The sequence below is a fragment of the Canis aureus genome, chromosome 26 (genome assembly GCF_053574225.1).
Source record: "Canis aureus isolate CA01 chromosome 26, VMU_Caureus_v.1.0, whole genome shotgun sequence".
NCBI classification, from domain to species: Eukaryota; Metazoa; Chordata; class Mammalia; order Carnivora; family Canidae; genus Canis; species Canis aureus.
This window is the reverse complement of record NC_135636.1, coordinates 31,228,365-31,242,212: the sequence shown is the minus strand read 5'-3', so window position 1 is coordinate 31,242,212 and position 13,848 is coordinate 31,228,365. Positions and strand designations below refer to the sequence as shown.

At 38.2% G+C, this 13,848-nt stretch overlaps 1 protein-coding gene across 8 annotated transcripts in view; it reads left to right on the top strand.

Annotated features, from left to right (window-relative positions):
• RBL1 (RB transcriptional corepressor like 1) overlaps positions 1–13,848 on the top strand; it is a 59,189-nt gene that overhangs the window by 31,882 nt on the left and 13,459 nt on the right. For 6 of the 8 annotated variants that reach the window (XR_013365219.1, XM_077873071.1, XM_077873075.1 and 3 more), the window contains 4 exons: positions 2,802–3,068; positions 3,877–4,088; positions 9,636–9,812; positions 11,816–11,887. Coding sequence is in view for 7 of the 8 variants with exons in the window: in XM_077873071.1 (XP_077729197.1) it covers positions 2,802–3,068; positions 3,877–4,088; positions 9,636–9,812; positions 11,816–11,887 (728 nt within the window). In the remaining variant the exon portion in view is untranslated. Of the gene's footprint in view, positions 1–2,801; positions 3,069–3,876; positions 4,089–9,635; positions 9,813–10,894; positions 11,774–11,815; positions 11,888–13,848 lie in introns of those variants that run through there. The other 2 variants (XM_077873076.1, XM_077873072.1) reach the window with 2 other exon arrangements.

The following is a 13,848-nucleotide window of genomic DNA, read 5'->3' as shown; positions in this document are numbered from 1 at the left end:
TGGCTCAGGGCTTGATCCCAGTCCGGGGGTCAAGTCCCACATCGGGCTCCCACTTGGGAGCCTGCTTCTCCCTCTGCCTGTGCCTCTGCCTCTCTCTGTGTGTCTCTCATGAATAAATAAATGAAATCTTTAAAAAGAATAAGAAAAAGGATCCAGATAGACTCCCATTAGTAATGGGAGCTACAATAAAACTTAATACTTTCTACTGAGGTTGGGAAATCAGAGCCGCTTTCATAAGCCCCAGAATTACAGAGAGATTTTTGTTAAACCATGACTATTTGTCCACTTACCTCATTAATACAGAGAGCTGTCAAATCATTGCCAGAAGTAATCTTTATACCTCGTAAGCATGTTTTGAAAATATATTATATGGCTGTCTAGTTATCTAGTGAATGTAAAAATAAATAGTGAAATGTTTTTTATTTTCTTTAACATTTACTTATTTAAGTGATCTCTTCCATTCTGGGGCTCAAACCCAAGACTCCCAAGATCAAGAGGCCCATGTACCACCGACTGAGCCAGCGAGGTGCCCTGAAATGCTTTCATTTAAAAAGCATAGTATATGAGTGCCTGGCTGGCTCAGTCAGTGGTTTGGGGATCTCTTGATCTCGATTGTGAGTTTGAGCCTCATGATGGGTATAAAAATTACTTTTAAAAAGTTTTAAAATAGGGACGCCTGAGTGACTCAGTGGTTGAGCATCTGCCTTCAGCTCGGCGTGATCCTGGGATCCTGGGATTGGGGTCCTGGATTGGACTCCCTGCAAGGAACCTGATTCTCCCTCTGCCTGCCTGTGTGTGTCTCATGAATGAATGAATGAATGAATGAATGAATGAATGAATAAAATCCTTTTAAAAATTAAAAAAATAAAAAGTTTTAAAATAGGGAGGCTCAGTGGCTCATTTGGTTGAGCATCTGCCTTGGGCTCAGGTCATCATCCCGGAGTCCAGGATGGAGCCCAGTGGCATTGGGTTCCCTTCTCAGTGGGGAGTCTGCTTCTCTGTCTGCCCCTCCCCCCACTTGTGTACTCTCTTTTTCTCTCTCAAATAAGTAAAATCTTTTCCAAAATAAAAAGTAGGGGCGCTCAGGTGGCTCAGTGGTTGAGTGTCTGCCTTTGGCTCAGGTCGTGGTCCCAGAGTCCTGGGATGGAGTCCCACATCAGGTACCCCCCGGGGAGCCTGCTTCTTCCTCTGCCAATGTCACTGCCCCTCTCTCTGCGTCTTTCATGAATAAATAAATAAAATTTTTTTTAATAAAAATAAAGAATAAAGGGGCGTCTGGAGGGCTCAGTTGGTTAAGCATCTGACTCTTGATTTTGGCCCAGCTCATGATCTCAGGATCATGAGATTGAGCCCTGCTTCTGCTCTGCACTGGACTTAGAGCCTGCTTAGGGTTCTTATTCTCCCTCTCCTGCTCCTCCTCCTGCCCCACGTGTGCGTGCATGCGCGCTCAAATAAATCAATCAATAAATAAATAAAACTTAAAGAATAAAAAAAAATTTAAAGAATAAAGCATATCATATTCCTGTAAAGAAACAATGGATTGGGGAAGGTAAGGAAGGATTAAAGATGTAGGATTGTAAGGGGCTAGGGGAACCTTTGCATTTGGTAGAGAGGGAAAGCTGCTCCTATGGAAGGATAGCATTGAAAATAGATATAATCTATAACCTAACTTTATTTTTGATCAACACACTGCCAACCCTCAGATTAAGGCAAGTTAATCATATCACCTTTATGTATCTTTATCTTCTAATGGGCTTATAAAAGATGATTCTGTACCTACTAAGTGAGAAAGCCATAGTACCTTAAACTGCTTATGTGTGGGCATATTGGAAGAAGCAAAACTGTGAACCAAATCACTGATTTTCCTTATTTACTAGATAAAATTGAGGGACAGAAGCTAATTGGACTACTTCAATTTAGTGGTCACTTCATTCTACCTCTCAACCTCTACTTTACCCTTAATGTTTTGCTCCTTTTTTCCTTTTTAAAGATTTTATGTGGGCAGCCCCGGTGGCGCAGCAGTTTAGCACTGCCTGCAGCCCGGGGTGTAATCCTGGGGACCCGGGATTGAGTCCCACATTGGGCTCCCTGAGTGGAGCCTGCTTCTCCCTCTGCCTGTGTCTCTGCCTCTCTCTCTCTCTGTGTCTCTCATGGATAAATAAATAAAATCTTTAAAAAAAAATAAAGATTTTATATATTTATCCATGAGAGACACAGAGAAAAGGCAGAGACATAGGCAGAGGGAGAAGCAAACTCCTCGCAGGAGCCCAATGTGGGACTCGATCCCGGAACTCCAGGATCATGCCCTGAGCCACCCAGGTGTCCCTTGTTTTGCTCCTTTCGTAGTAGGCAGGAGTTTGGGAAACCAAGAAGATGAGTTATCATAATTTTCACATGTAATGACTTTTCATTCTTTCACTAGATTTTCTTATATTTCATGAAGACAGATGCCATGTTATTTACTGCTAAATCCCTAGTGCTTAACATAGTAGCTCAATATCTATTTTTTGAATGAATGAGTATGATGCATTATTTGGGAATATGATCAAACTGTTTTAAATTTATTTTTCTGGGATCCCTGGGTGGCACAGCGGTTTGGCGCCTGCCTTTGGCCCAGGGCGTGATCCTGGAGACCCGGGATCAAATCCCACATCGGGCTCCCGGTGCATGGAGCCTGCTTCTCCCTCTGCCTGTGTCTCTGCCTCTCTCTCTCTCTCTCTCTCTCTGTGACTATCATAAATAAATAAAAATTAAAAATAAATAAATAAATAAATAAATAAATTTATTTTTCTTTCTATTAGATATGCAACCATTGTCTCCAATTTCTGTCCATGAACGCTACAGTTCTCCTACTGCAGGGAGTGCTAAGAGAAGACTTTTTGGGGAAGACCCCCCAAAGGAAATGCTTGTGGACAGGATCATAACAGAAGGAACAAAATTGAAAATTGCCCCTTCTTCAAGCATTACTGCTGAAAATATATCAATTTCACCTGGGCAGAGTCTTCTAACTATGGCCACAGCCATAGTCACAGGGACAACAGGACATAAAGTTACAATCCCATTGCACGGTAACATTTTAATGCCTTTATCTTATATTTTTTCTGAATTGGTTAATTAAGATTTGTCTTGCTGGATTGGATCACGTGGCCTTTTTAACCCAGTTTCTTTTGAACCTATACTATTTTTTTTTTAATTTATTATTTTAGAGCAGTTTTGGGTTCACAGCAAATTGAGTAGAAGGTACAGGGGTTTCCCATATACCCACTGCCACACATACACAGCTTCCATCACCATCAGCATCCTGCACCAGAATAGCATATTTGTTAACAATGGATGAACCTACATTGACACATCATTATTATCCCAAGTCTATAGTTTACATTAGGGTTCACTCTTGGTATTGTACATTGTATAGATTTTGACTAAAGTTTAATGACACATATCCACCATTATAGTATTATACAGAATAGTGTCATTGCCATAAAAATCCTGTTTCCATCTTTTGTTTTTGTTTTGTTTTGAACTTACACGGTTTTTTGAATTTTCACATTTTAAAAATTTACCATTCTTTTTGTTAAGACTATTTTACTTTTTTATCTGAGCTTTATGAATGAGTTGCAAAAATCTTGTTTCTTGATTAAAAACATCTCCTTTAGAGTTCAAAAGAAAACAGTATTTTTTCAGAGCAGAAATAGAAAACAAGGGTGTTATAACCTAGAATTAAAAAAAAAATCTAGAATTAATATTTTTGTGGATTTCTTCTCCTTTTCTCACCTATTCCTATGTTTATACATAGATAGTTAAAGATAATTGACAACCTTTCTGGAACACATGCAGCTTATTTCTAAAACTGAAAACTCTTGTTTATATGTTTAGGTATTGCAAATGATGCTGGAGAAATCACACTGATACCAATTTCCATGAACACAGCTCAGGAGTCCAAAGTCGAGAGTCCTATATCACTTACTGCTCAGTCATTAATTGGTGCTTCTCCGAAACAGACTCATCTGACTAAAGCGCAAGAGGCACATCCAACTGGAATAAGCAAACCAAAGAGAACTGGTTCTTTAGCACTGTTTTATAGAAAGGTATGTGATTTTATGGCATCCAAAAGATCTCATTTGGGGTGCCTGGCTGGCTCAGTCAGTAGAGCATGTGACTCTTAATCATAGGGTTGTAAGTTCGAGCCCTATATTGGGTATAGAGATTATTTAAAAATAAAATGATCTCATTTAATCAGTGCATCTATTGAGTAATAGAGCACCTTTAGCATTCTCTTTTGTGTGTATGGTAAAATATACATAATATAAAATTTATCATTTTAACCATTTTTAAGTGTACAGTAAAGTTTCATTAAGTACATTCACATTGATACACAGTTTTCACCATCATCCATCCCAGAACATTGTCATCTTCCTAAACTGAAACTCTGTTCCAATTACAATAATTCCCCATTCCTCTTCCCACCACCAGCTCCCGGCAGCCACCATTCTTCTTTCTGTCTCTATGCATTTAACTATTCCAGGTACCTCATATAAGTACAAATATGCATCCTTTTGTAACAGGGTTTGTTTCACTTAACATAAGTCTTCAAGATTCATCCATATTATAGCATCATTCAGAATTTCCTTTTTAAGTCTGAATAATATCCCACTGTATTTATATATCACATTTTGTTTTTCAATTCATCCATACATGAACATTTAGGTTGTTTCTACCATTTGGTTATTGTGAATAATGCTGCTATGAACATTAGTGTACAAATATCTACTCAAGTCTCTGTTTTCAGTTTTCTTGTATATATACCCAGAAGTGGAATAGTAATTCTGAATTTAATTTTTTGAGGAACTGTCATACCATTTTCCACAGTGTCAGCCCCATTTTATATTGCTGCTATAGAGACGCCTGGGTGGCTCAGGGGTTGAGTGTCTCTGCCATCAGCTCAGGGCATGATCCTGGAGTCCCGTGATGGAGTCCTGCATTGGGCTCCCTGCATGGAGTCTGCTTCTGAATCTGCCTGTGTCTTTGCCCCCCTCCTTCTCATGAATAAATAAATTCTTTTAAAAAAACAGTTTTATATTTCTGCTACCATACATGAGGTTCCAAGTTCTCCACATTCTTGTCAACTCTGTTTTCTGTTATTTTTTAAGATTTTATTTATTTATTGATGAGAGACACAGAGAGAGAGGCAGAGACATAAGGCAGAGGGAGAAGCAGGCTCCATGCAGGAAGCCTGATGTAGGACTCCATCCCAGGACCCCAGGATCACACCCTGAATCAAAGGAATACAGATGCTCAACCACTGAGCAACCCACATGTCCCATGTTATTTTTGATAGTAGCCATTTTAATGAGACTGAAGGGTGGGGAGGGCACGTTCGTGGCTCAGTCGGTTAAGTCTCTGCCAGATCATGATGGCAGGGTCCTGGCATTGAGCCCCGCATCAGGCTCCCTGCTTAGCAAGGAGTCTGCTTCTCCCTCTCTCTCTTCCCTCCCTGCTCATGCTCGCTCTCGCTTGCTCTTTCTCAAATAAATAAAATCTTAAAAAAAAAAAAAAGAAAAACAGAATGAAGTGGTATCTCATAGTTTTGATTTGCATTTCCCTAATTATTAGTGGTGTTGAGCATCCATCATGTGTTTATTGGCCATCTGTTTTCCTTGGAGAAATATTTATTAAAGTCTTTTGCCCATTTTGTATTTGAGTTTTGTCATTGAGCTGTAGTTCTTTATATATTCAGGATAAGAATCCTTATCAGGTTTATAATCTGCAAGTATTTTCTCCCATTCCAGGAGTTTCCTTTTCTCTGTGTTGATAGTCATTTTGACTTTGAAGAAGTTCAGTTTGTCTATGTTTTATTTTACTGTCTTTTCCTTTTTGTGTCATATCCAAGAAATCATGGAGCATTCCAATGTCATGAAGCTTTTCCCCCTGTTTTTTTGTAGGAGTTTTATATTTTCAGCAATTGTGTTTAATTCTTTGATTCACTTTGAGTTAATTTTGTATATGGTAGAAGATGAGGATCTATCCTCATTCTTTTGCATCTGTTTTCTCAACACTATTTGTTGAAAAGACTCTTTCCCCTTGAATGGTCTTGGCACCATTTTCCAAAGCCATTGAACCATATGTGTGACAGCTTATTTCTGGGCTCTTTTCTAAGCATTGTCCTCGTAATTTCTTTTTTTTCTTTTTAGGATTTTATTTATTTATCCATGAGAGAGACACGGGGCAGGGGTGGGGTACAGAGACACAGGTGGAGGGAGAAACAGGTTCCATGCAGGGAGCCCAATGTGTGGGACTCAACCCTGGGACCCCAGGGCTCACGCTCTGAGCCAAGGCAGACACTCACCACTGAGCCACCCAGGCATCCCTGTCCTCTTAATCTCTGTGTTTATGGTAGTCCTATACTGTTTTGATTACTAGAACTTTGTAGTGTGTTTTAAAATTGGGAAATGTGAGCCTTCCAACTTTGTTCTTCTTTTTCGAGATTATTTTGGCAATCCAGAGCCCCTTGAGATTCCACATGAGTTTTAGGATGGATTTTTCTTAAGATGGATTTTTCTATTTCTGTAAAAAAACATCATGGGGATTTTGATAGGGATTGCACTGAATCTAAATTGCTTTGACTAGTATTGACATCTTATTACTGTTATTAAGCCTTCAAGTCCACAAATATGGGATATCTTTCCATTTATTTGTGTTTTGGGTATTTTGTTTTTTAGTTAACATACAGTGTTTTATTATTTTAGTTTCTTTCAGCAGCATTTTGCAGTTTTCAGTATATACTCTTTTACCTCCTTGGTTGATTCCTAACTATTATTCATGATATTATAAATGCATTTGCTTTCTTTATTTTATTTTGGGGTTATTAATTATTGGTGGTATAGGAAAAGAGATATTTTATTTTATTTTATTTTAAGATTTTATGTATTTACTCATGAGAGACACAGGCAGAGGGAGAAACAGGCTCCACACAAGGAGCCCAACATGGGACTCGATCCCAGGTCTCCAGGATCACACCCTGGGCTGAAGGCAGTGCTAAACCGCTGCGCCACCGGGGCTGCCCTTCATCATTAATTCTTGAAAGACTTGCCCTTTTCTCTACTCCCATTGCCTCCTCTACTCTGACTCCCCAAATCCTACCTCCACTTTGTGCCTTTCTAGGCTTGTTTTATTTATTTTTTTTTATTTTTATTTTTATTTATGATAGTCACACACACACACACACAGAAAGAGAGGCAGAGACACAGGCAGAGGGAGAAGCAGGCTCCATGCACCGGGAGTCTGACGTGGGATTCGATCCCGGGTCTCCAGGATCGCGCCCTGGGCCAAAGGCAGGCACCAAACCGCTGTGCCACCCAGGGATCCCTCTAGGCTTGTTTTAAAAACAGAGATTGAAAATGCAGCTTTTCCAAAAAAAAAAAAAAAAAAAAAAAAGGAAAATGCAGCTTTTCCCCCATTCCCTATTTTTAATTTTCAAAATGGCAGATTTCTGCCTTTGATAATGAATCTAAGATTGACAGAAATAAAACTTTAGTTTTGAATTTTTAATTCTGAATCTATTTCAGAATCTGGTTTTTTTAGCATATTGATATAGATTAGGAGATAGAAAAATTTATCCTCAAAGAGAATAGTATGTCTTTATCTATAAGGAGCATAAGTGTCCAGGTCTATAGTGAATTCAAAATAACCATTCCTTGAATAAATTACAGCTATTAATTATGTTGAACTCCATGTGATACTGGTGTTCTGTGCCTGAATGGAATTTTCTATGAATTTTTTGTTAAAATCAGAAGACTTTCAGAATATGTTTCTGTAATGCATTGGATCAACTCTGTAAAAGATACTTAACAAGTATTATTTAATTACATATTTCTTGTAATCTTTTAAGTTAGGACTGTATCTTTTATTTTCTATCACAAATACAAAGTTTTAGCATCTTTCCCACTTGTCTGACCGAAATGGATTCCGTTTATCTCTTGGCCATCTCAACCAGAAATAAGGTGATAGGATGCAGAAAATTAGTTTGCTATAAAATGAATCACTTGTGAAAAAAAAAATGAATCACTTGTGGCTTTGGAGTCAACCACCTCTCTTTTTTTCAGATTAGTGTGTTGGATAGGTTACATTTGTTTTTAAACTCTAATTTGTGGATTATTTTCCTGCCAAAGATACTTTTATATAAGGGATATTTGACTCTTTTTCATTATTTTTCCCTGAACATTTAAATTTAAAGGCTTAAAACAGTAAAACATAATGCTTCTTGGATGACTGGAAACCATTTTAGACTCTTGTATGGACCTTCTGGTCATTTGCATTACTATCAGTTCATACAAAGATTATAAAAATGAGGGACACCTGGGTGGCTCAGCAGTTGAGCATCTGCCTTTGGTTCAGGGCGTGATCCTATAGTCCCAGGATCGAGTCCCACATCAGGCTTTCTGCATGGAGCCTGCCTCTCCCTCTGCCTATGTCTCTGCCTCTCTCTCTGTGTGTGTCTCTCATGAATAAATAAACAAATTAAATATTTTTAAAATAATAGTAAATAATTTTAAAAATAAAAAAATTACAAAAATGAAAGGCTTCAAGGCATTGAACTGAATTTAATATTCCATTTATGTGCTTGTGGAAACAATGTAGAACATAGGGGAAGCCTTTTATTTATTTTTTTTATTTTTATTTATTTATTTATTTTTATTTATGATAGAGAGAGAGAGAGAGAGAGAGGCAGAGACATAGGCAGAGGGAGAAGCAGGCTCCATGCACCGGGAGCCCAACATGGGATTCGGTCCCGGGTTTCCAGGATCGTGCCCTGGGCCAAAGGCAGGCGCCAAACCGCTGCGCCAACCAGGGATCCCAGGGGAAGCCTTTTAAATTGTTTAGCTTTCTGACTTATTCTTGAAGTCAAACATTTTAGCTCTTTATTATATGACTTTTCTTTTTGAGATTTTATTTTTAAGTAATCTCTACATGCAACCTGGAGCTTGAACCCACAACCCCGAGATCAAGAATTGTATGCTCCACCAACTCAGTCAGCCAGGCACCCCTACTATCTGACATTTTAGACTTTGTGGCAGTTTTATCTGAACAAAAAAAATGGTGGGAATTTCTGAACACTTGAAAAATTATGTATTCATAATGGTTATGATGCAAGTAAATCCTGCAGTTAGTGTTTCTTTATTTACATAGGTGACAGCACAGAGGACATCTTTTTCAAAATAATTTTTTAAGATATTTATTTACTTATTTGTTTATTAGAGCATATGACAGAGATCACGGGCAGGGGGGAGGAGTAGAGGGAGGAGCAGATTCACCACTAAACAGGGAGCCCAACACGGGGCTGAATCCTTGGAATCTAGATCATGACCTGAGCCCAAGGCAGATGCTCAACCAACTTAGCCACCTAGGTACCTCTTTAAGATGGTTTTCTAAAGAGAATTTTGCTTCAATCTGTGGTCTCCTGCTGTAGGACAGAAATTTTATGTAATTTTACATAATATTTATCAACAGCCTAGGTGTTTGTCAGTCTTGGCCCAAATCCCATGTTCATGGTAAGAGGTAAATTAGAGAAATTACTTGTTTTTTTTGTTGTTGTTTTTTGTTTTGTTTTTGTCTTAATGTACTACCTTCCATCTTAGGTCTATCATTTGGCAAGTGTCCGCTTACGTGATTTATGTTTAAAACTGGATGTTTCAAATGAGTTACGAAGGAAGATATGGACATGTTTTGAATTTACTTTAGTTCACTGCCCTGATCTTATGAAAGACAGACATTTGGATCAGCTGCTCCTTTGTGCCTTTTACATCATGGCAAAGGTAATATATAAACTAGGGGAAGCTCTTGGTCCTAGTTTCCCATTCTTTTATTCTTCACAGGAAGAAAAAGCTCAGATATTTGAAGTTGCTTTTATTTGAAGCACGAAGTGAAGAGAAAAATCTGTTGCACTTACTAGTTTGCCTTAAATGCTATTTGCTGGGCAGCTCAGGTGGCTTAGTGGTTTAGTGCCACCTTCAGCCCAGGGCCTGATCCTGGAGACCCAGGATGGAGTCCCATGTCAGACTTCCTGCATGGAGCCTGCTTCTCCCTCTGCCTGTGTCTCTGCTTCTGTGTGTGTGTGTGTGTGTGTGTGTGTGTCTCATGAATAAATAAACAAAATCTTTTTTTTTAATAAACAAAACCTTTAAAAAAAATGCTGTTTGCCAGCACCGCCCACCACTGTTAATTAAGTTAAATTCCAGCTACTGTATCTATTCTCTAGACTCCATTTCTTTAGCTTTCCCATATCATAAGACTACATTGGTTGTAAAGAAATTGGAATAGATCTTAGAGACCATTTGTAGTATATGGCTCTCCATATTATTAATGTGAACGGCACCATTGCCACCCCCATCCCTGTGACACCTCTCATCTGATACTTCACAGTAAAATGATCATTATGTTGTAGGCTGATAACTAAGGCCCAGAGCTGCAAGTAACTTGTCAAAGTTATACAATTAATAAATGGCAACCTAGGATTTCCTATTTCATAATTTAATGAATTCATAATTCATAAAATAGCTTGTATAACATTGCTCTCTAGTGATTTGTTGCACCACCTTACAAGAGCATTTTATTTTGTAGTTGCTACAACATTGTATGTTTTTATCATAAAATAATATCTTACTTGTTTTTTAAAATTCTGATATATCTGAGACAATCACCTATAACTTTGGTCTGAACCATATGACCACACTGGCAGTCCTAGTAAGTGTACATAGTTATCTAAATTTTAAGCTTTTTGAGACAGAGAACATGTTTTTAGACTTATTTTTGATTATCCTCTCACAGGGCTTTTTTTAAATCTCTGTACAAAATAAATACTAATAAATGTTATTAACTAATCATTTGTGTTTTCCAGAGAACTATCAGAGTTCAGGCTTTGCCATTTCTAGCTCATCATTATAGAGAAAAGGTTTAGTGGTAATGGACTTTGATTGAAGTAGACGGAAGGAGTAAATTAAGTAAACTTTATAATAAATAAGCCAGAAAAGATACCTTTATAGATGAAAATCCATTTTCTTCCTTTTGGCCACCACTGTAAATTTTCTGGCTAAGCATTAGAAACCCTATAATCAAAAAAAAAAAGAAAGAAAGAAAGAAAGAAACCCTATAATCTGTCCTAAAATATTAAAAGCTTCATCGTGGGCAGCCCGGTGGCTCAGCGGTTTAGTGCTGCCTTCAGTCCAGGGCGTGATCCTGGAGACTGGGGATTGAGTCCCATGTCGGGCTCCCTGAATAGAGCCTGCTTCTCCTTCTGCCTGTGTCTCTGTCTGTTTCTCTCTCTCTCTCTGTCTCTCTCTCTCTCATGAATAAATAAATAAAATCTTTAAAAATAAATAAAATAAATAAAAGTTTCATTGTATAGTAACTGCTCAATTTTCTTGTGAATCACAAGAAATTTTCTGTCCTTTAGTATGTGGTTAATTTACTTTTAAATAAGTACTTCAAAAGCTAATAAAATCAGAGACTGCAGGGGATGCACAGATCTGAGTTTTCTTGTATCATTCTTTTTATAAAAAAATACATTTTCAGTAGAGTTATACCATAGCAATATCAGTGCTTTTGATTAATGAAACTATTAGCTGAGTTCCCAGAGGCCACAAAGCCTGAACTTTAAAGGTAGTAAATATCATAAATGGTAATGGTTTTTAGTCATGGACTGGCCTGGGGTTAATGGCTTTCTGCAAGACTGCTCTCAATGACAACTTATAATTGAAGTTTTGTTCAGAGCCTTTTTCTTTTAAGAGTAATTGATAAATACAGTTTTTATTTTCCTTAGGTAACAAAAGAAGAAAGAACTTTTCAAGAAATAATGAAAAGTTACAGGAATCAGCCCCAGGCTAATAGTCATGTGAGTTGCATTATTTTTCCTCCTGTCCAAAAATAGGTTTGTACTGTTTCTCTGTTGACAAGTCATATAGAAGGTAAATTTCTTTTACAGTTTTACTCTACTTTAGAGGGTTTTTGTTTGTTTGTTTTTAAGATTTTATTCATTTACTCATGTGAGACACACAGAGAGAGAGAGAGGTAGAGACACAGGCAGAGGGAGGAGCAGGCTCCACGCAGGGAGCCCGATGTGGGACTCAATCCCAGGACTCCAGGATCACACCCTGGGCCAAAGGCAGGTGCTAAACCGCTGAGCCACCCAGGGATCTCCCTAGAGTTTTTGGTTTAATGCATACTATTAAACTTTAAAGACAGTTTCAGAAAAGCCAGGAAGTTGGCTGCTTCTCACTCATCCATATATTTGCATATACTTGTTAACATATTCTCCTATTTCATTTGTTCATTTGTTGAATGGGGACATCTGTCACAAAAAATATGGGGCACCTGGCTAGTTCAATCAGTAGAGCACGTGAGTCACAGGGTCATGAGTTCAAACCCCACCATAGGGCATGGAGCCTACTTTATAAAAAAATCAAATGAAAAATATGTATGATAATAATATTCTTTAACTGTATGAGACTTGATTCTCTAATGATATTTGAATCCAGTGAAATTTGAGGATTTATTAACTTAAGTCAAGCTTCTTTTGCCATCTATTTTCTTTTTTTTTTTTAATATTTTATTTATTTGCTCATGAGAGACACAGAGAGAGAGAGAGAGAGAGAGGTAGAGACACAGGCAGAGGGACAAGCAGGCCCCACCCACGCAGGAAACCCGACACGGGGCTCGATCCTGGGTCTCCAGGATCACGCCCTGGGGTAAAGGCAGGCACTAGACGCTGAGCCACCCGGGCTGCCCTGCCATCTATTTTCTATTAAGAATCTTAATGTTTGCATCTTTAAATAGATATCAAGCATTTTTGATAATGTTGTTTTATAGTAGTGATGGTGAGAATCCTACAATCCTATACAACTTTTCAGCTATGGAAATATAAAATATTAACCTAGTGATGGCCTGGCACATAGTAAGTATTTAATGACTGTTGCCTCCATAATATTACTATTACTGTAGCTGAAGAACACAAGATTAAGCTACCTTAAAGCTTTGACCACTAAAGAGCCTGGTTGCTGTGCTCTAGGGAGCATAATAGCCTCCTTTTTGACCTTTGTGATCTGCCATCTCAGGAACAGATAACTGCTCAGATATCCCATGTTCAAGTACTGGTAGTCACACCCCCTTCTAAGAGAGCCCTACATATAATTTTACTTCCTTATCTAAGCTTCAAAACACAGTGATAGTAATACAGACATTAGAAGAGCCAAGTACAGGCATTTGTTATATCCTATGACAGGCTAAGAGTTTCTGGACCCTTCAGAAAAATCCCTCAGGAACAGAGCCTAGAGAGGTCCAGATTATCCCCAAAGATCATTAAGGTGAAGTTAGTGTGGTCTAAAATGGACCAACCCAGAGCTTCCTAAAAATCCTCTCAACACCAATACTCATAGGATGACAGGGAATCAGTCATGCTTTTCAGCTATATTGGAGGTAGGAAAGAATTTAGGGCAAAGAAGGGAAACAGATTTTCCTGTGCCACCTGAAAGGAGGTGGAAGTGAGATGGGAGCAGGAAAACAAGCCTTCATGAGATCAAATAATTCTCATGTAAGGAATTAAAAAAGGAAGAATAATAAGCTCAGATATTTGAAGTTGCTTTTATTTGACAAAACCTGCTCATTACTGTTTAGTTGCTATCTGCTACCTCAAGTCTTCTGTTTTGTAAACTCCTACAATGGTATGGTTTAGGTGATAGGCTCTGCTTCCATATGCCATCTACTAAGATGTTTGCCGTAATCTGCATTTGCCAGGCTAACAACCCCTTGCCCTTGATTATCACCCATACAGACAAATACCCTTTCACTGGTAACCTA